Source organism: Budorcas taxicolor, chromosome 3, assembly GCF_023091745.1.
Source record: "Budorcas taxicolor isolate Tak-1 chromosome 3, Takin1.1, whole genome shotgun sequence".
NCBI lineage: Eukaryota > Metazoa > Chordata > Mammalia > Artiodactyla > Bovidae > Budorcas > Budorcas taxicolor.
The window spans coordinates 54,403,591-54,425,188 of NC_068912.1; the positions used below are offsets into that span (position 1 = coordinate 54,403,591).

General features: G+C 39.4%; 1 protein-coding gene across 1 annotated transcript; it reads left to right on the forward strand.

Annotated features, from left to right (window-relative positions):
- LOC128044624 (guanylate-binding protein 6-like) lies at window positions 1-19,604 on the forward strand. The gene is made up of 10 exons (XM_052636957.1): window positions 1-190; window positions 2,003-2,130; window positions 2,780-2,889; window positions 3,074-3,270; window positions 11,810-12,055; window positions 12,793-13,073; window positions 13,930-14,142; window positions 17,772-17,874; window positions 18,182-18,375; window positions 19,383-19,604. Exons 1-10 carry the CDS (start codon window positions 1-3, stop codon window positions 19,602-19,604), a joined length of 1,884 nt encoding a protein of 627 aa, XP_052492917.1.
- The last annotated feature ends 1,994 nt before the right edge of the window (window positions 19,605-21,598 follow it).

A 21,598-nucleotide genomic window follows, 5' to 3' on the forward strand; every position in this document is an offset into this window, starting at 1 on the left:
ATGGCATCTGGACCCAACATGATGGATCCCATCTGCCTGGTAGAAAACAAAAATGCACAGTTTTCAGTGAATCAGAAAGCTCTACAGATTCTTGAGAACATTTCTCAGCCAGTGGTGGTGGTGGCCATTGTAGGACTGTATCGTACCGGCAAATCCTACTTGATGAACCGTCTTGCAGGACAGAACCGTGGTGAGTGTTGTACTACATCAAGAGCCAGTTACTTGAATCCAGGTATATCCCGCTTCTTAATTTTCTTACCTGATCATGTGCAGGGAGAACCAAATTCCTCTCAATAAACCAAACTTCCAGCTATAATTCTCACCACTGAATCAGTACCTTACTATAATCTGTTGTCATATTCTTTGCTTTATTCCTGTTAAGGAAAATCTCTCCTATGAAAGAGATGGGCATACCAGACCACCTGACCTGCCTCTTGAGAAATCTCTATGCAGGTCAGGAAGCAACAGTTAGAAATGGACATGGAACAACAGACTGGTTCCAAATAGGAAAAGGAGTATGTCAAGGCTGTATATTGTCACCCTGCTTATTTATCTTCTATGCAGAGTACATCATGAGAAACGCTGAGCTGGATGAAGCACAAGCTGGAATCAGGATTGCTGGGAGAAATATCAATAACCTCAGATATGCAGATGACATCACCCTTATGGCAGAAAGTGAAGAAGAACTAAAGAGCTTCTTGATGAAAGTGAAAGAGGAGAGTTCAAAAGTTGGCTTTAAGCTCAATATTCAGAAAACTAAGGTCATGGCATCTGGTCCCATCACTTCATGGCAGATATATGGGGAAACTGTGGAAACAGCATCAGACTTTATTTTTCTGGGCTCCAAAATCACTTCAGATGGTGATTGCAGCCATGAAATTAAAAGATGCTTACTCTTTGGAATGAAAGTTATGACCAGTTTAGACAGCATGTTAAAAACCAGAGACATTATTTTGCCAACAAAGGTCCATCTAGTCAAGGCTATGGTTTTTCCAGTATTCATGTACAGATGTAAGAGTTGGACTATAAAGAAAGCTGAGCACTGAAGAATTAATGCTTTTGAACTGTGGTGTTGGAGAAGTCTCTTAAGAGTCCCTTGGACTGCAAGGAGATCCACCCAGTCCATCCTAAAGAAGATCAGTCCTGTGTGTTCATTGGAAGGACTGATGTTGAGGCTGAAACTCCAATGCTTTAGCCACCTGATGCGAAGAGCTGACTCGTTGGAAAATACCCTGATGTTGGGAAAGTTTGAGGGCAGGAGGAGAAGGGGAAGACAGAGGATGAGATGGCTGGATGGCATCATTGACTCGATGGACGTGGGTTTGAGTGGACTCCGGGAGTTGGTGATGGACAGGGAGGCCTGGCATGCTGCAGTTCAGGGGGTCGCAAAGAGTCAGACACGACTGAGCAATTGAACTGAACTGAATGTCAAAAATCCTACCTTCTCAGACCTCCTCATGCACTATTTCCTGCAATTGTGTCTCCTCTGTCTCAAAAACACATTTTATTTTTCTATGGACTATTACCATTAACATGAGAAAATGTTTGAATATCTGTCTTAAAAAAACCCTTACTGGATTTCACATGATATTATGGCTAGCATCCCTGTCCCTCATTAAAAAAATTTTTTTTTCGGGCAAAAAATATTCTTAGTTTTTTTCCACGTTTCCCCTTCCTATGTCTTTCATCAATTCAATTCTCTTGGGCTTTGAGTCTCATCATTGTTTCAAAGTATTCTTGTTGCAGTTATCAGGGACCTATGTTTTGTCTGGTTCATGGCTATCTGTTTGTCTCCATCTTGAGCCATTGCTTGGCATCATTCTCACTATTAATATTCCTTCTTTCTAGGAACAGAATACATAAAAATTAGAACATTATTGAAACAGAAAATACCATCTTGTGTGCTGGGATACCCATATTCTAACAATTTGGACTTTGTAGCTGCTTGGTTGTTTGGACAACCTGCTGTCACTGAATGTTGCTTTCTTCCCTCCCCTTGCAGGTTTCCCTCTGGGCTCCACAGTGCAGTCTAAAACCAAGGGCATCTGGATGTGGTGTGTGCCTCACCCTTCCAAATCAGACCATATCCTGGTCCTTCTGGACACTGAGGGCCTGGGGGATGTGGAAAAGGTAAGACGGATTTATTCCCTGTGACAGATCCGTTATTTTTACTATAATGGCTATTGGTTTCACTGTTTAGATTCACTACTAATATGTAAGATATTTGAATATATTATTATCTTTGTTGTATTTGTTTTTAAATATTTGTAAATACCATGAGACAATAATCTTGGGTATATCCATTATCGTTTATATTTGCTCCCTATCTCTAAGAAAAATGTGTAACATTTAGTAACAGTTTTCATAAATATTTAACTGCATCTATTCTGAGCATTCAGCTGTGACCACAAAGTATACATTTTGTGGTTTACTTTTTTGTTAAATGAGCATGTGGTGTCATGTATTATTGAAAAATGAATTGATTAAGAGGCATTCTACTTTTCTTTTTTTAATCCTTATTATCTATTTCATCCCACTTAGAAAAAAAGGGACACCTGGAGGAATATATTATCTGAATTTTTATTGATGAGGGAACAGAGATCACAAAAAATGTCAATATAATTGCCCAAGTTTTTCCTTTAATTCTGTTTTCAAGGTTTTTTTCTATCTACAACACTATATTAATTATCTGAAATAACAAATAAAAGATATTAAACAAATAACTGAATCAGTTTTTGAAGAGAAGACTGCTAAGTGCTTGCTTTCATATGTTTTCCAGGGTGACTCTAAGAACGACTCATGGATCTTTGCCCTGGCTGTGCTTTTGAGCAGCACTCTAGTCTACAACAGCATGAACACCATCAACAATGATGCCTTGGAGAAATTGCAGTATCCTGGTTTTACTGAGAAATTGATGAGAATGGAGACCAAACCAGATTCCCCTTCCCTGTGGTTGAATTGCCTTTGTTTCCAAGGAGAGGGGACCCAGGTCAAAAGAGAGAGCTTACAATTTTTTATGAGAAAAATGTGAGAATTCTGCATATGCATTTTATTTTCCTTAACCAAGTGCTAGTTATGTGGCAGAGCTCACAGAACTCATCAGGGCCAAGTCCTCTCCAAATATGGGTGGAGTAAGAGATTCCGTAGAGTTTGTGAGTTTTTTTCCAGACTTTATCTGGACTGTACAGGATTTCACCCTGGAGCTTAAATTAAATGGTGACCCTATCACAGAAGATAAGTACCTGGAGAATGCCTTGAAGCTGATTAAAGGTATCAGAAAATGGCTTGGGTGGTAGATGGTCCTAAAGAGGGTAAAGCTATGAAACACTGCCCATTATCTCTGTGATAGCATCTGTATTTGAGACTAGGTCAAGACTCATAGAAATGGTGCCTGGGAACTAGGTTGTTACTCCTTGATAAGTTCTAGCAACTAGAGTTTTGTTAACTGAAGTAAAAGTGAAAGTGAAGTCGCTCAGTCGTGTCCGACTCTTTGCGACCCCAAGGACTGTAGCCTATCAGGCTTCTCCATCCATGGCATTTTCCAGGCAAGAGTGTTGGAGTGGATTGCCATTTCCTTCTCCAGTCACGGAAGAATAGGGTTTAAGTCAAATGAAATTATTCAGAACTATGTATATTTGCTTGTTTTAGTTTTTAGATTTTACATATAAGTGATATCTTATAGCATTTGTCTTTTTTTGTCTGACTTATTTCACTAGCATAATATTCTCTAGGTCTATCCATGTTCCTGCAAAGATTTTTGTTCTCTATAATGGCCAAGTATTATTCCATAGATTGCTTCAGTATCTTCGCTATTGTTAAATAGTGCTGCTGTGAACATTAGAGGGAATGTACCTTTTCAAATTAGTGGGTTTTCCCCCCATGCTTTATATCCAGGCATGGAATTACTGAAAAATATGGAATTTCTATTTTTAGTTTTTGAAAACTTCCACATTGTTTTCCATTGTGGCTGTACCAATTTATACTCCTACAAGAGTGTTTGCCCCTTCATGGATCACAGCCATGTCATGGTGAAGGGGCTTGCATAACTCAATGAAGCTATGAGTCATGCCATGCAAGGCCACCCAAATGGATGAGTCATACTAGAAAGTTCTGATAAAACCTGGTTCACCGGAGGAGGGAATGCAAACCGCTCCAGTGTTCTTGCCTCAAGAATGCCATGAACAATATGAAAAGGCAAAAAGATGTGACCCCAGAAGATGATCCCTCCAGGTGAGAAGGTTTCCAACATACTATTGGAGATGAGCATAGAAATAGTTCCAGAAAGAATGAAGAGGCTGGGCCAAAGCAGAAAAGATGGTCAGTTGTAGATGTGTCTGTTGGTAAAAGTAAAGTCTGATGCTATAAAGAACAAAGTCAAATAGGAACTGGAATGTTAGGTCCAAGAGTCAAGGTAAATTGCACATGGTCAAGCAGAAGATGGCAAGAATGAACATTGACATTTTAGGAATCAGTAAACTAAAGTTGATGGGAATGGATGAATTTAATTCAGATGACCTTTATATCTACTACAGTTGGCAAGGATCCCTTAGAAGAAATGGAATAGCCCTCACAGACCATAAAAAGTCCATAATGCAGTAGCTGAGTGAATCTCAAAAATGGCAGAATGATCTTGGTTTGTTTCCAAGACAAATGATTCAACATCATAGTAATTCAAATCTATGCCCTAACCACAAATGCTGAAGAAGCTGAAGTTGAACAGTTCTATGAAGACCTACAAGACCTTCTAGAACTAACAATTAAAAAAGATGTCTTTTTCATCATAGGGGACTGGAATGCAAAAGTAGGAAGTCAAGAGATACCTGGAGTAACAAGCAAGTTTGGCCTTGGAGTACAAAATGAAGTAGAGCAAAGGCTAACAGAGTTTTGTCAACAGAACACACTTGTCATAGCAAACACCCTCTTCCAACAACATAAGAGACAATTCTACATGTGGACATCACTGGATGGTTAATTTCAAAATCAAATTGATTTTATTCTTTGCAGCCAAAAATGGAGAAGCTCTATACAGTCAGCAAAAACAAAACTTGGAGCTGACTGTGGCTCAGATCATGAACTCTTTATTGCAAAATTCAGGCTTAAATTGAAGAAAGTAGAAAAAATTCAGACTTCCCTGGTAGCTCAGCTGTTAAAGAATCTGCCTGTAATGCAGGAGACCTGGGTTTGATCTCTGGGTTAGGAAGACCCCTGGAGGAGGGAATTGGCAACCCACTCTAGTATTCTAGGCTGGAGAATCCCCATGGACAAAGGAGCCTGGCAGGCTAGAATCCATGGGGTCACAAAGAGTCAGACACAACTGAGTGACTAAGCACAGCACAGGCCGTTCAGGTATGACCTAAATCAAATCCCTTATGATTATACAGTGGAGGTGGTGAGTAGATTCAAGGGATCTGATCTTGTAGACAAAGTGCATGAAGAACTATGGAACAGAGGTTGCTGCTGCTGCTGCTGCTGCTGCTGCTACTAAGTCGCTTCAGTCGTGTCCGACTCTGTGCAACCCCATAGACGGCAATCCATGAGGCTCCCCCGTCCCTGGGATTCTCCAGGCAAGAACACTGGAGTGGGTTGCCATTTCCTTCTCCGATGCATGAAAGTGGATAGTGAAAGTGAAGTAGCTCAGTCGTGTCCGACTCTTAGCGAGCCCATGGACCGCAGCCCACCAGGCTCCTCCATCCACGGGATTTTCCAGGCAAGAGTGCTGGAGTAGGGTGCCATTGTTAGTAACAGTAGGTAGAAGACAGTGGCCATAACCATTCCAAAGAAAATGAAATCAAGAAGGCAAAGTGGTTGTCTGAGGAGGCTTTATAAATAGCTGAGAAAAGAGAAGTGGAAGGCAAAGGAGAAAGGGAAAGATATACCCAATTGAATGTAGAGTTCCAAAGAAAAGCAAAGAGAGAGAAAAAAAATCTTCTTCAGTGAACAATGAAAAAAAAAAAATAGAGAAAAACAATAGAATGGGAAAGACTAGCGATCTCATCAAGAAAACTGGAGATATCAGAGGAAACTTTCATGCAAGGATGGGCATGCTAAAGGATCGAAATGGTAAGGAACAAACAGAAGCAGAAGATATTAAGAAGATGTGGCAAGAGTACACAGAAAAACCAGACCAAAAAAGGGTTTTAATGACCCGGATAACCACGATGGTATGAAAATTCATCTAGAGCCAGACATCCTGGAATGTGAAGTCAAGTGGGCTTTGAAAGTGAAAGTGTTAGTCACTCAGTTCAGTTCAGTTCAGTCGCTCAGTCGTGTCCGACTCTTTGAGACCCCATGGATCGCAGCATGCCAGGCCTCCCTGTCCATTACGATCTCCTGGAGTTCACTCAGACTCACGTCCATCGAGTCCGTGATGCCATCCAGCCATCTCATCCTCTGTCGTCCCCTTCTCATCCTGCCCCCAATCCCTCCCAGCATCAGAGTCTTTTCCAGTGAGTCAACTATTTGCATGAGGTGGCCAAAGTACTGGAGTTTCAGCTTTAGCATCATTCTTTCCAAAGAAATCCCAGGGTTGATCTCCTCCAGAATGGACTGGTTGGATCTCCTTGCAGTCCAAGGGACTCTCAAGAGTCCTCTCCAACACCACAGTTCAAAAGCATCAATTCTTCAGCTCTCAGCCTTCTTCACAGTCCAACTCTCACATCCATATGTGACCACAGGAAAAACCATAGCCTTGACGAGACAGACCTTAGTTAGCAAAGTAATGTCTCTGCTTTTGAATATGCTATCTAAGTTAGTCATGTCCAACTCTTTGCAACCCCATGAACTATATTCCCGGCTTTTCTGTCCATGGTATTCTCCAGGCAGGAATGCTGTAGTGAGTTGCCATTTTCTTCTCCAGCAGATCTTCCCGACCCAGGGATTGAACCCAGGTCTCCTGCACTTCAGGTGGTTTCTTTACTAGTTGAGCAACCAGGGGAGATAGTGGGCTTTAGGAAGCATTGATAGAAACAAAGCTAATGGAGATGATGGAATTCAGCTGAGCAACTTAAAATCCTAGAAGATGATGCTGTTAAAGTGCTGCACTCAATATGTCAAGTTTGGAAAACTCAGCAAGGAACACAGGACTGGAGAAAGTGTTTTCATCCAATCCCAAAGAAGGACAATACCAAAGAATGTCTGAACTACCATAAAATTGTGTTCACTTCACATGCTAGCAAGGTAATTTGCAAAATCCTTCAAGTTAGGCTTCAGCAGTATGTAAACAGAGAAATTTCAGATGTACAAGCTGGATTTAGAAAAGGCAGAGTAACCAGAGATTAAATTGCCAACATTTGCTGGAAATTCCAGAAAAGCAAGGGAATTCCAGAAAAACATCTACTTCTGCTTCACTGACTATGCTAAAGCCTTTGATTGTGTGGATCACAGAAAACTGTGGAAAATCCTTAGATTTGGGAATACCTTACCTCCCTCCTGAGAAACCTGTATACAGGTGAAGAAGCAACAGTTCAAACCAGACATGGAACAACAGGCTGGTTCCAAATTGGGAAAGGAGTACATCATGGCTGTGTATTACTACCTTGCATATTTAACTTCTACACAGGGTACATCAGGTGAAATGCCAGGCTGGACGAATCACAAGCTGGCATCAAGATTGCTGGGAGAAATGTCAACAACTTCAGATATGCAAATAATACCACTCTAATGGCAGAAAGTGAAGAGCCTCTTAATGAGCATGAGAAAAGAGAGTGGAAAAAGCTGGCTTAAAACTCAGCATTCAATGAATTAAGATCATGGAATCTAGACCCATCACTTTATGGCAAATAGAAGGGGAAAAGTGGAAGCAGTGACAGATTTTATTTTCTTGGGCTCCAAAATTACTATGGATGGTGACTGCAGCCATGAAATTAAAAGATGCTTGCTCCTCAGAAGGAAAGCTATGTCAAGTCTAGACAGTGTACTAAAAAGCAGAGATATCACTTTGCCAGCAAAGGTACATATTGTCAAAGCTACGTTTTTTCCAGTAGTCATGTATGGATGTGAAAGCTGAACCATAAACAAGGCTGTGCACCAAAGAATTGATGGCTTTTGAATTGTGGTGTTGGAGAAGACTCTTGAGAGTACCCTGGACTGCAAGGTAACCAAATGAGGCAATCTTAAAGGAAACTAAGCCTAAATATTCATTCGAAAGACTGAAAGCTGAAGTTCCAATACTTTGGCCACTGATGTGAAAAGCTGACTCACTGGAAAAGACCCTGATGCTGGGAAAGATTAAGGGCAGGAGGAGAAGGGTGTGACAGAGGATAAGATGGTTGGATGGCATCACTGATTCAATGGTGATGAGTTTGAGCAAACTCTGGGAGATAGTGAAGGACAGGGAAGCCTGGCATGCTGCAGTCCATAGGATCACAAAGAGTCAGACATGACTTCGGGACAGAACAAGAACAAGAGTGTTTGAGTACTCCTTTTCTTCACATCCTCATCAGTATTTATTATTAATATATGTAGACTGTTTTTGGTTTGTAGCTCTCTAATAGCTATCATTGTTGAGCATCTTTCCCTGTATATCTAGTTTGGAAAAATGTCTATATAGGTCCTCTGCCCATGTTTGATAGGATAGAAGAGTGATTCAAAAATAATATAGCTACTATTTACATCAAAGAGTGTTTTGCTTATGTTTTTTTCTAAGAGTTTTATGCTTTTAGTTATTATTTTTAGGTCTTTAATTCATTTTGAGTTTCTTTTTATATATGGTGTGAGGAAATGGACTGATGTCATTGTTTTATATGTAGCTGTCCAGTTTCCCACAACTGCTTATTGAAAAGACTCTTTTTTCCAGTGCGTAATCTCACCTCCTTTCTACATTAGTTAACTGTAGGTGCATGAGTTTATTTCTGGACTCCTTCTCTTCCCCTGATCTGTGTGTCTATTTTTGTGCTATGCTGTTTTGATGACTATATCTTTGTATACAGTCTGAAATCTGGGAGGGTCCTACCTCAGACTTGTTCTTTCTCAAAGTTGCTTTAGCAATTCAAGATCATTTGTGATTCCATTTGAATTTTCGGGTTATTTGTTTCAGTTCTGTGAAAAAATGTTCTGGGTATTTTAATAGGAATTGCAGTAAATCTGTAGATTGTTTTGGCTAGTATGGCTATTTTCACAATATTATGTTTTTCAATCCAAGAGCACAATATAGCTTTTCATTGATTTCTGTCACCTTAAAATTCCTTCATGTATATAGGAAAACAGAATAAGACTCACAGATATAGAAAAAAATTAGTGGAGTAGGTAAAGAGGAAGGGGAAAGATGGAAGGATGATTTTCAGATACACAAGCTACTACACATAAAATAGGTAAGCAATAAGTTTATATTGTATAGCACAGGTTATACCGAGTATCTTGTGATAACTTTTAAAAGAGTATAATCTTCAAAAATACTGAAATGCTTTACACTTGTATTTAATATTGTAAATCAGCTATACTTGGATTTTAAAAAAGAAAAATTTGATGCAAGTATAAAGTGTTTTGAACTATATGTTTTCAAATATTCTAGATGGTTGTGAAATTTAGATATAAATGTACTTATCTTAAAGTGTAGATAAGCTAGAGCTTCACATAAAATTATTAGAAAAATAATGAGGCTTAAGTGAATTATCTAACTATACTTATCTTGGAATTAGAGTAAAAATTACTCAAAACTAAGTTACACTTAAGGTAAACTGTACCTTAACATCCAGATACAATAAGTGTTAAAACTCTTAAGAAACCAGACACTTGTGTTCCTTATTATGCTTATCACTTTTTGTGACAATGAAACAATGAACTGTTAATATTATTATAAGGCACAATATCACAATGAAGAACATATTTCCCTTAGTTTGTACTCTTCTGAAAGACAGGTGTAACTTTCTGGAGATTGGATAGTTGTATAATCTACAAAAAGTGACTTTACACCCTGAATACACCCAGGATTCAATTTCAGTCTACTTGTTGTTCAGTCCCTCAGTCATATCCAACTCTTTGTGACCCCATAGACTGCAGTAAGCCAGGCCTCCCTGTCATTCACCATCTCTGGGAGTTTGCTCAAATTCATGTCCATTGAGTCGGTGATTCAATCTAACCATCTTATCCTCTGTTATCTCCTTCTCCTCTTGAATTCAATCTTTCCCAGCATCAGGGTCTTTTCCAGTGAGTTGGCTCTTTGCATCAGGTGGCCAAAGTATTGGAGCTTCAGCTTCAGCATCAGTCCTTCCAGTGACTATTTAGAGTTGATTTCCTTTAGGATTGACTGATTTGATTTGACTGCTGTCCAAGTGACTCTCAAGAGTCTTCTCCAGCACCATAGTTTGAAGCCATCAATTCTTTGATTCTGAGCCTTATTTATCATCCAGCTCTCATATCTGTACATGACTACTGGAAAGACCATAGCTTTGACTATATGGACCTTTGTTGGTAAAGTAATGTCTGCTTTTTAATATGCAGTCTAGGTTTGGCATAGCTTTTCTTCTAAGGAGCAAGCATCTTTTAATTTCATGGCTGCAGTCACCATTTTCAGTAGTTTGGGGCCCAAGAAAATAGTCTGTCACTGTTTCCATTGTTTCCCCATCTATTTGCCATGAAGTGATAGGACTGGATGCCATGATCTTAGTTTTCTGAATGTTGAATTTTAAGCTAGCTTTTTCACTCTCCTCTTTCACCTTCATCAAGAGGCTCTTTAGTTTCTCTTCACATTCTGCCATAAGGGTGGTGTCATCTGCATCTGAAGTTACTGATATTTCTCCCAGCAATCTTGATTCCAGCTTGTGCTTCATCCAGCCTGGCATTTCACATGATGTACTCTGCATAGACTTAAAATAAGCAGGGTGACAATATGCAGCCTTGATGTACTCCTTTCCCAATTTTGAACCAGTGTGTTATTCCACATCCAACTGTTGCTTCCTCACCTGCATACATAATTTTTCATGATTTCTTATAACACTCAGGTCTTTCATTTTACTTTCCTCATAATATCATTATTTTTATTCTAACAGATTTATTCACCATAATTATTTTGGGTTAATAAATTATTTTAATGAATTGCATTTAGGTTGGTGACTATTTGGGAAAACCAATGTGTTTATGGAGTAGTCATGAATTCTTCAAATTACATTTAAGTCACATTTAGTATTCAGAGTTTCTACTGAAAAATAGCTAATCTTATTTGTAGTGTGTGAATTTTGACTGCATCTGTCAATGAAGTTTTTATGTCCTATTTTAACTGTTACTCCAATATCTTTGTTTGTAGCTCCTCTTCATTATGTTCCTACAGTTTACTTCCAACATTGGTTGGACTCTATCTGAACTGGACATTTGATCATTCATTAAATTCATTAAATTTGATAAATATCCAATAAAGCAGGCAGGCTTCCTCTGTGGCTTAGGGGTAAAGAATCCACCTGCAATGCAGGAGAGGTGCAGGAGACACGGGTTCAATCCCTGGGTCAGGAAGACCCTCTGGGTAGAATACTGGAAACCCACTCTAGTATTGTTACCTGGAGGGTTCCACGGTCAGAGGAGTAAGGCAGGCTATAGTCCACGGAGCCGCAGAGTCAGACGTGACTGAGTGACTGAGCACACACGTAAAGTGGGCAGTATATTTGGTTCTGTGGATGCAAAATACATTTACCTGAGACAAATATTTCCTAAAGTTTCTCTCCAGAGATGTCATTCATATGAGTTAAATTTGGGTGAGTGCATTAAAAACGTTCTATGAGCAGAGAAGACTCCAAATATTAAAAATCCCCAGTCATTAATATTTCTAGCTGACTTATTTGAATACTGTGCTTATTGTATTTCTGTTTTCTCTCTTCCTCAGGTTCAAATCCCAATGTTATAAAGTCCAACGTACCCAGGGAGTGTATCAGGCATTTTTTCCCAAAGCGGAAGTGCTTTGTCTTTGACCGGCCAGTAAATGATAAGCAACTCCTAGCCCATATTGATGAAGTTTTAGAAAGTCAACTGGATCCTAAATTCAAGGAACAATCGAATACTTTCTGTTCATATATCTTTACCCATGTAAGAACCAAGATCCTCAGGGAAGGGGTGAAGGTCACTGGGAAGCGTGAGTCTACTTTTCCAAAATCATATTTCTTTGTGGCCTGATATAAATCAAACATTCACTTATATGTTCTTCAGTAGTTTCATTTTATAAAGAAGTATGTAATTCTACACTTTCATACTCCAGAGATAAGTATGTATGTGTTTCAGAAATTATCTGTCATCATGGGATTAGTAAATTCCTTTCTAAAATCACTTGTAATGGATACCTGGGGTTCCTACATTTAAAAAGATCCCCACCATTGATGACAAAAGTCAATAAATGATCAAATACTTCTCAGGGGAAGTCTTATACCGCAAGTGTTCTTCTCAAGGAGACTACTTAGAAGTGAGTTTAAACCAGTCCAAAATAAATATTAGTTTCTGACTCCCTGAAAATCCATCAAAAGGTTAGGAGTTAGGAACAAATATTATTTAAATTATTCTACTAATCTGTTTACCTGTGTAGTCAGTATTGTTCTCTTAATTTGTGCTATTATGAAACAATTTTTCTGAGACACCTCCAATTGTGTTGGATGAAGGTAGGTATTTGACATTTTCTTAAAGTTAGGGCTCAAATAAAAGAAATAGTAAATGTAAAAATGAAAGTGATGAGAGTAGAAGTTGAGATGTGTGAGTGTGTGTGTGTGTGTGTGTGTGTGTGTGTGTGTGTGGTTTTAGAACCGTAATTTCAAAACCTTGGTGAATTTGAAAACATTGAGTGAAAAATTGATATGTTTTCATGTTTCTTATTTTATTCAGGTCTGGGGACTCTGGTTGTGACCTATGTAGATGCCATCAACAGTGGAGGAATTCCTTGTTTGGAGAATGCAGTGACAACTCTGGCCCAGCTGGAGAATTCAGTGGCCATGCAGAAGGCAGCTGACCACTACAGTGAGCAGATGGCCCAGCGACTGAGGCTCCCCACAGAGATGCTCCAGGAGCTGCTGGAGGTGCATGCAGCCTGTGAGAGGGAAGCCATTGTAGTATTCATGAAGCAATCTTTCAAGGATGAAAATCAGGACTTCCAGAAGAAGCTCCTGGTACTGTGTTTAGCATTTGTCCTTTCCAATTCATGCCCTTCTGGAATGATGTCTGGAATTGTATATATTCATCCTGCAGTGTATCTCCTATTCAGGATAAAGTTGCCCAGATTCTCATGGGAGAGAGAATCCTAAAGGACCATATATCCTTTTTCTTTGAACCTTGGGGAATTTGTTCAAGATCCAACAGATCTCTCAAGCATTCATTTCTCCTTTAGTGAATTGTGGCATTATTTCAAAACTCTCCTAACTCAGTCCTGAGATGGTTGCTCTTGATTTCCCTGGGCAGACTCTCTCAACAAAGATTGTTCTTTATATTTACTTTCTTTTTTATTTGTCTTATTGCTTTTGTTGAAGATAGAACCACAGGATGTTAGAGTTACTAGTAATAAAAAAGAAACAAAGTGAAAGTCGCACAGTTGTCTCCAACTCTTTGCAATCCCATGGACTGTAGCCTACCCTGCTCCTCTGTCCATGGTTTTCTCCAGGCAAGAGTGCTGGAGTGGGTTGCCATTTCCTTCTCTAGGGGATCTTCCTGACACAGGTATCAAACCCAGGTCTTCTGCATGCAGGCAGATTCTTTACCAACTTGAGCCACTAGGGAAGAGATAATTCAAAAGAGGGATTTTACAAAAGAAGAAACTGAATTTCCGAGAGATTAAGAAACTTCTGTATAGTCTTACAGAGGTTTCAGAGTTGGGAGAAAATCTCTATATTTTGGCTACATTGCTTGTGTTGCTCCACTAGAATGGTTTTCTCATGAGGACCTCCTTAGACCAATCCTTCTATTAGATTTCTTGAAAATTTATCTCCTCTGTTCCATGCTTCTGGTGACATCTCTACATTTACCCTGGAGGAAATGATAAAGAATAAGAAGGAAGGTTTTTTGCAACAGAATGAAGAGGCATCTGCTAAATACTGCCAGACTAAACTTGATCAAATTTCGAAGACCCTAAAGGAAAGTATTTCAGCAGGGAGTTTCTCTGTTCCTGGAGGGCACAAACTCTACAGGAAAGCAATGGAAAGGTTACAGTGTGACTATTTCCATATGCCCAGGAAAGGAGTGAAGGTGAGGAACAAGGGGAGCATGGGGAGCCTACAAAATAGAGTCCAGGGCGTCTCCTGAAAATCTGAGAGCAAAACACCATGTGTGGCTAATGAGAGAGCATGGGGATATCATGACAGCTCAGGGCCTTGTTGCTGTGCAGTCGCTCAGTCATGTCTGAATCTGTGACACTGTAGACTGCAGCACGTCAGGCTTCCCTGTCTTTCACCATCTCTGGGAGTTTGTTCAAATTCCTGTCCATTGAGTCGGTGATGCCATCCAACCATTTCATCCTCTGTCATCCCCTTCTCCTCCTGCCTTCAATTGTCCTCAGCATCAGGGTCTTTTCTACTGAGTAGGCTTTTCACATCAGGGAGCCAAATTATTGGAGCTTTGGCTTCAGCATCAGTCCTTCCAGTGAATATTTAGGGTTGATTTCCCTTAGGATTGACTGATTTGATTTGATTGCTGTCCAAGTGACTCTCAAAAGTCTTCTCCAGAACTGTAGTTTGAAGGCCTCAGTTCTTTGGTGCTCAGCCATTTTTATTGTCCAACTCTCACATCCATACATGACTACTAGAAAAACCATAGCTTTGGCTATACAGACATTTGTCAGCAATGTCTCTGTTTTTTAATATGCTATCTAGGTTTGTAATTGCTCTTCTTCCAAGGAGCAAGTGTCATTAAAATCATGGCTGAAGTCACCATCTGCAGTGATTTTGGAGACCAAGAAAATAAAGTCTGTCACTGTTTCTATTGTTTCCCCATCTATTTGCCATGAAGTGATGGGACTGGATGCCCTGATCTTAGTGTTTTGAATGTTGAGTTTTAAGTCAACTTTTTCACTTTCCTCTTTCACCTTCATCAAGATGTTTTTAAAATTCTTCTTCACATTCTGCCATAAAAGGGTGGTGTCATCTGCATATCTGAGGTTATTGATATTTCTCCCTGCAATCTTGATTCCAGCTTGTTTTTCAGCCAGCCAGGCATTTTGCATGATGTACTCTGCAAAAAGTTAAATAAGCAGGGTGATAATATACAGTCTTGATGTACTCCTTTCCCAATTTTGAACCTGTCTATTGTTTCATGTCCAGTTCTAACTGTTGCTTCTTGACCTGCATACAGGTTTCACAGGAGGCAGGTAAGGTATCTGGTATTCCCATCTCTTTAAGAATTTTCCACAGTTTGTTGTGACCCACATAGTCAAAAGATTTAGCATAGTCAATAAAGAGAAGTAGATGTTTTTCTAGAATTCTCTTGATTATTCTGTAATCCAACACATGTCAGCAATTTGATCTCTGGTTCCTCTGACTTTTCTAAATCTAGCTTGAAAACCTGAACGTTCTTCGTTTGCATACTGTTGAAACTTAGCTTGAAGGAGTTTGACCATGACCTTGCTAGCATGTGAAATGAGTGCAATTGCATGGAACTTTGAACATTCTTTGGCATTTCCCTTCTTTGGAATTGTAATGAAAACTGGCCTTTTCCAGTCCTGTGGCCACGCTGAGTTTTCCAAATTAGCTGGCATTTTGAGTGCAGCACTTTCACAGCATCACCTTTTCAGATTCCACTAGCTTTGTTTGTAGAGATGCTTCCTGAGGTCCACTTAACCTCACACTCCAGGATGTCTGGCTCTAGGTGAGTGATCATACCATCATGGTTTTCTGGTTCATTAAGATCTTTTTTGTATAGTTCGTCTGTGTATTCTTGCCACCTCTTCTTAATATCTTCTGTTAGGTCCTTACCATTTCAGTCCTTAATTGTACCTATCTTTGCATGAAATGTTCCCTTGGTATCTCTCATTTTCTTGAAGAAATCTCTTGTCTTTCCCATTCTATTGTTTTCCTCCATTTCTTTGCATTGTTCACTTAAAAAGGCTTTCTTTTCTCTCCTTGCTGTTCTCTGAAACTCTGCATTCAGATGGATATATCTTTCCTTTTCTCCTTTGCCTTTGGCTTAATTTCTCTTGTTTTCTCACCTGTTCGTAAGGCTTCCTCAGACAACCATTTTGCCTCTTTGCATTTCTTCTTCTTGGGGATGGTTTGGATCACCACCTCCTGTACAATGTCACAATCCTCCGTCCATAGTTCTTCAGGCACTCTATCAGATCTAATCCTTTGAATCTATTTGTAACTTCCACTATAATCATAAGGGATTTGATTTAGGTCATTTCTGAATGGTCTATTGGTTTTCCCTACTTTCTTCAACTGAAGTTTAAATTTTGCAATAAGGAGTTCATGATCTGAGCTGCAGTCAGCTCCCAGTCTTGTTTTTACTGACTGTACAGAGCTTTTCCATCTTTGGCTACAAAGAATATAATCAATCTGATTTCACTATTGACCATCTGGTAGTGTTGGTCCATGTGCAGAGTCTTCTTTTGTGTTGTTGAAAAAGGGTATTTGCTATGAACCTTGCGTTCTCTTGACAAAATTCTGTTAGCCTTTGTCCTGTTTCATTTTGTATTTCAAGGCCAAAGTTACCTGTTACTCTAGGTATCTCTTGACTTCCTACTTTTACATTCCAGTTCCCTATGATGAGAAGGATATCTTCTTTTGGTGTTAGTTCTAGATGGTCTTGTAGGTCTTCATAGAACCGTTCAATTTAAGCTTCTTTGGCATTATTGTTTGGGGACACGAATTTGGATTATTGTGGTATTGAATGGTTTGCCTTGGAAATAAACTCATATCATTCTGTTGTTTTTGGGATTTCACCTAAGTACTGCATTTTGGACTCTTGTTTACTATGAGGGCTACTCCATTACTACATGTTATTTATTCTCAAGGAGAAATGTCCATTCCCCAAAAATGAGTATCAATTTCTAATATCCATCAGAGAGAGAATAGAAGTCATTCATTTTCTTTATCCAATAACATGACATTTAATGTGCCACATGCTGAGGATTTATGATGCAAAGTCAGAATCCTTATACTCAAGGCTGATCAAAGTGGACAGAAGTCAAATAAGCAGACCCTCAAATATGGAAAGATAACACTTATGAACCTGTGATCTTGGGCTGCACTGGTAGTGATGATAAACATAATACTAATACAAAGAATATATATAAAACTGTTATTGCCTATAGGCAAAATGTTAAGCTTTTTCTCTGAAAATTTAAACTGAATCCTCCTAAAGTTGTTCTGAAGCATCTAGTCTTATTATCCACATTTTCTATATGTGAACTAGGAAGCACAAACTGCTTAAATAAGTTGCCTAAGGGTACACACTAGCAAGTAGCAGGAGACAACAACAGCATAAATTAGAATCTGACAATCACAGTGGACATATGGTTTAGGAAAATTTCCTGGTAAAGAAGGGGGATATAAGTTGAAATATTTGTGCATGTTGTTTAGGTTGAGATGTTATCCAAAGGGAAGAGCCCCAGGTAAACATGCAAATACATGGGATTGTGAGTTTATACAATTGCAATTAATTCTGACTGCTTGATACCTGGGGCTGATGAAAGAAAATAGCACTGGGCGGGGGACTGAAAGGAGCCATGCAGAGTCTGGTGACACTTAGAAGCTTGAGTGCTTTGTAAGAGGCTCCTGGAACATTTTAAGCAGAAAGTGAAAATGACACAGAAGGACTCATTTGTACAGAACAAGGCTCCTTGGTAGGAATCTAAAGTGCTTTGGTTCTTCTTAATTCCTTAGACAAACGAGGTCCTCGAGAACTTCCTGCAGTCTCAGGTGACAATCGAGAAATCCATCCTGCAGTCAGATCAAGCCCTCACTGAGGTATGGGGCTCATATCTTAGCAGGGTGGGGATTTTCATTCAATGCCCTTTGACAGATCAAATAAAGATCTTTCCAAAATAATGAGCTTCCACTTCTTCTGTGGAATACACACTGCTAAATCTGAAAATAACAGAGTTGTGGTTGGACATCAGCCAGAGTCAAGGCCTTTCCCATCATATTCTCAAACATGCTCCTGATGTGTGGCACCAGGTGAATTCTGAGATTTCCCACTCTCTTTTCAAATTTGATTTGGTTTCTGATCTCAAGAAAGTAGAGTTTGAGTCTAACCTGTTACTTGCTTCTCTTTCTGAACCTTTGTTGGGCAGAGGAGCGAGCCAGGAAGGAGGCAGCTGAGAGGGAACGCAAATTGCTAAGACAGAAACAATACGAGCAGCAACAGCAGATGGAAGCTCAAAACAGAAGTCTCAGGGAAAACATAGCCCAGCTGAGACGGAAGCTGGAGAGAGAAAGAGAAAACTTTGAGAAAGAGCAGGAAAGGCTACTGGAACACAGGCTGAAGGTAAGTCTGGCATGGCCTCACTAGCTCCTGACAGACCCTGAGCTGACACATAAGGAAGGAATGGGTGAAAGTTAAAGCAAAAAAAAAAAAAAAAGCACTACTGGCATTACCACATTTGCTTTAATCAAGGTTTTGAATCCTGGCTTTTCAAAAGACCTTTGAATTTTGCTCCACACTGAGACCCTGGAGAGGCTATGGTGACTTTGGTCCCTCTAAGTACTTAAAAAATATAAATATAATCTCCAAGGTTTTAGGTGCTATGTATTTGTGATTCTAGGATGATCTCTCGGAGCTCACATTATTCAGGATTTCATGGATTATCAAACAACAATTCCATCCAGATGTTTTTAATATTAGCAACAACTTGGTGCTTTGCTAAGATAACTGTCAATGATCAGGAACCTTACAAGCACAAAGACTCTAATTTGGATCTATGTTGACCTAAAACTATCTGATATGTTCAGACATAAAAATGTGGGGAGGTTACATCTTCTAAACTTGCTGTAGTTGCCTCCAGGTGTGAATAGCTTGCCTGCATTACTACATAGCTTGTGTGGGAGGTGTGTTTCTTTCCCACCTAGACATGTTTATGTGCAATTTCTTGATCAGCTTATAAGTTCCCATATTTCCACAATATAAGTGACCATGCCATCCCAAATGAAACTGATAATTTGTGCAAGTGGACTAATAGTTGTCTCCTAACCCAGAGTGTTGGCTGGAACATATAAATGCATTTGTCCTCATGCTTGACTTAGCAGCCAAGCATGACTCTAATGGTGTGTGAACATTAGTAAGGTTGGGAACTATTCTTCCTCTCACTGTCCAGGTCTAACTCAGAAGATATTCTCTGCCACAAACACTATTCTTTGATAATCTAATCTGAGAGAATAATCATATGTGTCAAATAAAGACAATTTAACAAAGTTCTTAAATACAAAGTCTGACTCTTGAAAAAATGTGTTTTTCAAAATTTGCGATTTCCTCTCCCCACCTTCCTTTGTTTTTAGGCTCAAAATGATCTGCTTACTGAAGGATTTAGTAGAAAAGCTGAGGAAATGAAAGCAGAGATAAAACATCTAAGAAACATAATTGAGAAGAGTAAAAAGGATAAAGCTTCTTGGATTTCAGAGACTCTGGATGGACTTGCCGCTGAAGCAACTGCAATTCTGTCTCTTTCTGCTAAAGTAATTGGTTGGGGTCTGAAGGGCTTGAGCTCACTGTTTAAATAGGATTAGCTTTTACTTAAGTATATCACAGAATGTGGATATATGCTCTCCGCTAATTTCGGCATGCATGTTTTTTAGTTTCATTCTGAAAGCTTTTAAGCATAAAAAGTGCCTACTAGATGGACGTGAGTCTGAGTGAACTCCGGGAGATGGTGATGAACACGGAGGTCTGGTGTGCTGCGATTCATGGGGTCTCAAAGAGTCGGACATGACTGAGTGACTGAACTGAACTGAACTGAACTGAGATGAAATTACTGCCTGACATACTTAAGATAGACTAAATGTTGGTTTTGTTGTTGTTCAGTTGCTCACTCATGTTTGACTCTTTGCAACCTCATGGATTGCAGCACAGCAGACTTCCCTGTCCTTCACTATCTTTCAGAGTTTGCTCAAACTCATGTCTATTGAGTCAATGATGCTATCTAACCGTCTCATCATCTGTTGCCCCATTCTCCTTTTGGAGCTTCAGCTTCAGCATCAGTCATTCCAATGAATATTTAAGGTTTATTTGCTTTAGGATTGACTCATTTGATCTTGCTCTCCAAGGGACTCTCAAGAGTCTTCTCCAGCACCATAGTTCAAAAGCATCAATCTTCAGTGCTCAGCCTTCTCTATGGTACAATTCTCACAATACATGACTACTGGAAAAACCATAGCTTTGACTATATAGACCTTTATCAGCAAAGTGATATCTCTGCTTTTTAATATGATATCTATGTCTGTCAACCTTTCTCCCAAGAAGCGTCTTAATTTCACGGCAGCAGTCATGATCTGCAATGATTTTGGAGACCAAGAAAATAAAGTCTGTCACTGTTTCCATCGTTTCCCCATCTATTTGGCATTAAGTAATAGGACTGGATGCCATGATCTCAATTTTTTGAAAGTTGAGTTTTAAGCCAGTTTTTTATTTTCCTTTTTCACTTTCATCAAGAGGCCCTTTAGTTCCTTTAGTTTGCTTTCTGCCATCAGGGTGGTGTCATCTATGTATCTGAGGTTATTGATATTTCTCCTTGCTATCTTGATTCCAGCTTGTGCTTCATCCAGCCTGGCATTTTGTGTGATGTACTCTGCATAGAAGTTAAATAAGCAGGGTAATAATATACAGCTTTGATGTACTCCTTTCCCAATACTGAACCAGTCTGTGGTTCCATGTCTGGTTCTAACTGTTGCTTCTTGACCTGCATAGTTTCACAGGAGGCAGGTAAGGTATCTGGTATTCCCATCTCTTTAAGAATTTTCCACAGTTTGTTGTGATCCACACAGTCAAAGGTTTTAGTGTAGTCAATGAAGCAGAAGTAGATGTTTTTCTGGAATTCTCTTGATTATTCTATGATCCAATACATGTTAGCAATTTGATCTCTGGTTCCTCTGCCTTTTTAAGTCCAGCATGTACATCTGAAAACTCTCAGTTCAAGTACTGTTGAAGCCTAGCTTGAAGGATGTTGAGCATGACCTTGCTAGTGTGTGAAATGAGTGCAGTTGAACACTGGCATTTCCCTTCTTTGTGATTGTAATGAAAACTAACCTTTTCCAGTCCTATGGCCACTCCTGAGTTTTCCAAATTTGTGGGTATTGAGTGCAGCAGTTTAACAGCATCATCTTTTAAGAATTGAAATAGATCAGCTGGAAATTCCATCATCTCCACTAGCTTTGTTAATAATAATGCTTCTTATGCTCCAGGATGTCTGGCTCTAGGTGAGTGATCACAGCATTGTGGCTATCTGAATTATGCTGGTTTTATCAGTTAGTTTAAAAGGGGAAAAAAAATAACTTTATACCAGGAGTTGGCAAACTTTGGCTTCTAGACAAAATGTGCACTGCTGCCTGTTTTTCTAAATAAAGTTTTATTGGTACACTACCACAGTCATTCATTTGCATACCATCTCTGGCTATTTTCATGCCACAACCACAGAGTTGAATTGTTTCCCAGAAACACTGCTTTACCCACAAAATCAAAATATTTCCTTTTGTGTCCTTTACAGAAAAGTTTGCCACCC

What these genes read in the sequence shown, in the direction of transcription:
- LOC128044624 (XM_052636957.1), top strand. Translation starts at nt 1, where the DNA reads ATGGCATCTGGACCCAACATGATGGATCCCATCTGCCTGGTAGAAAAC. An exon ending in TGCCCAGGAAAGGAGTGAAG is followed by an intron (nt 14,143 to 17,771) that starts GTGAGGAACAAG and finishes TTAATTCCTTAG; the next exon opens with ACAAACGAGGTCCTCGAGAA. An exon ending in GGTATGGGGCTCATATCTTA is followed by an intron (nt 17,875 to 18,181) that starts GCAGGGTGGGGA and finishes TTTGTTGGGCAG; the next exon opens with AGGAGCGAGCCAGGAAGGAG.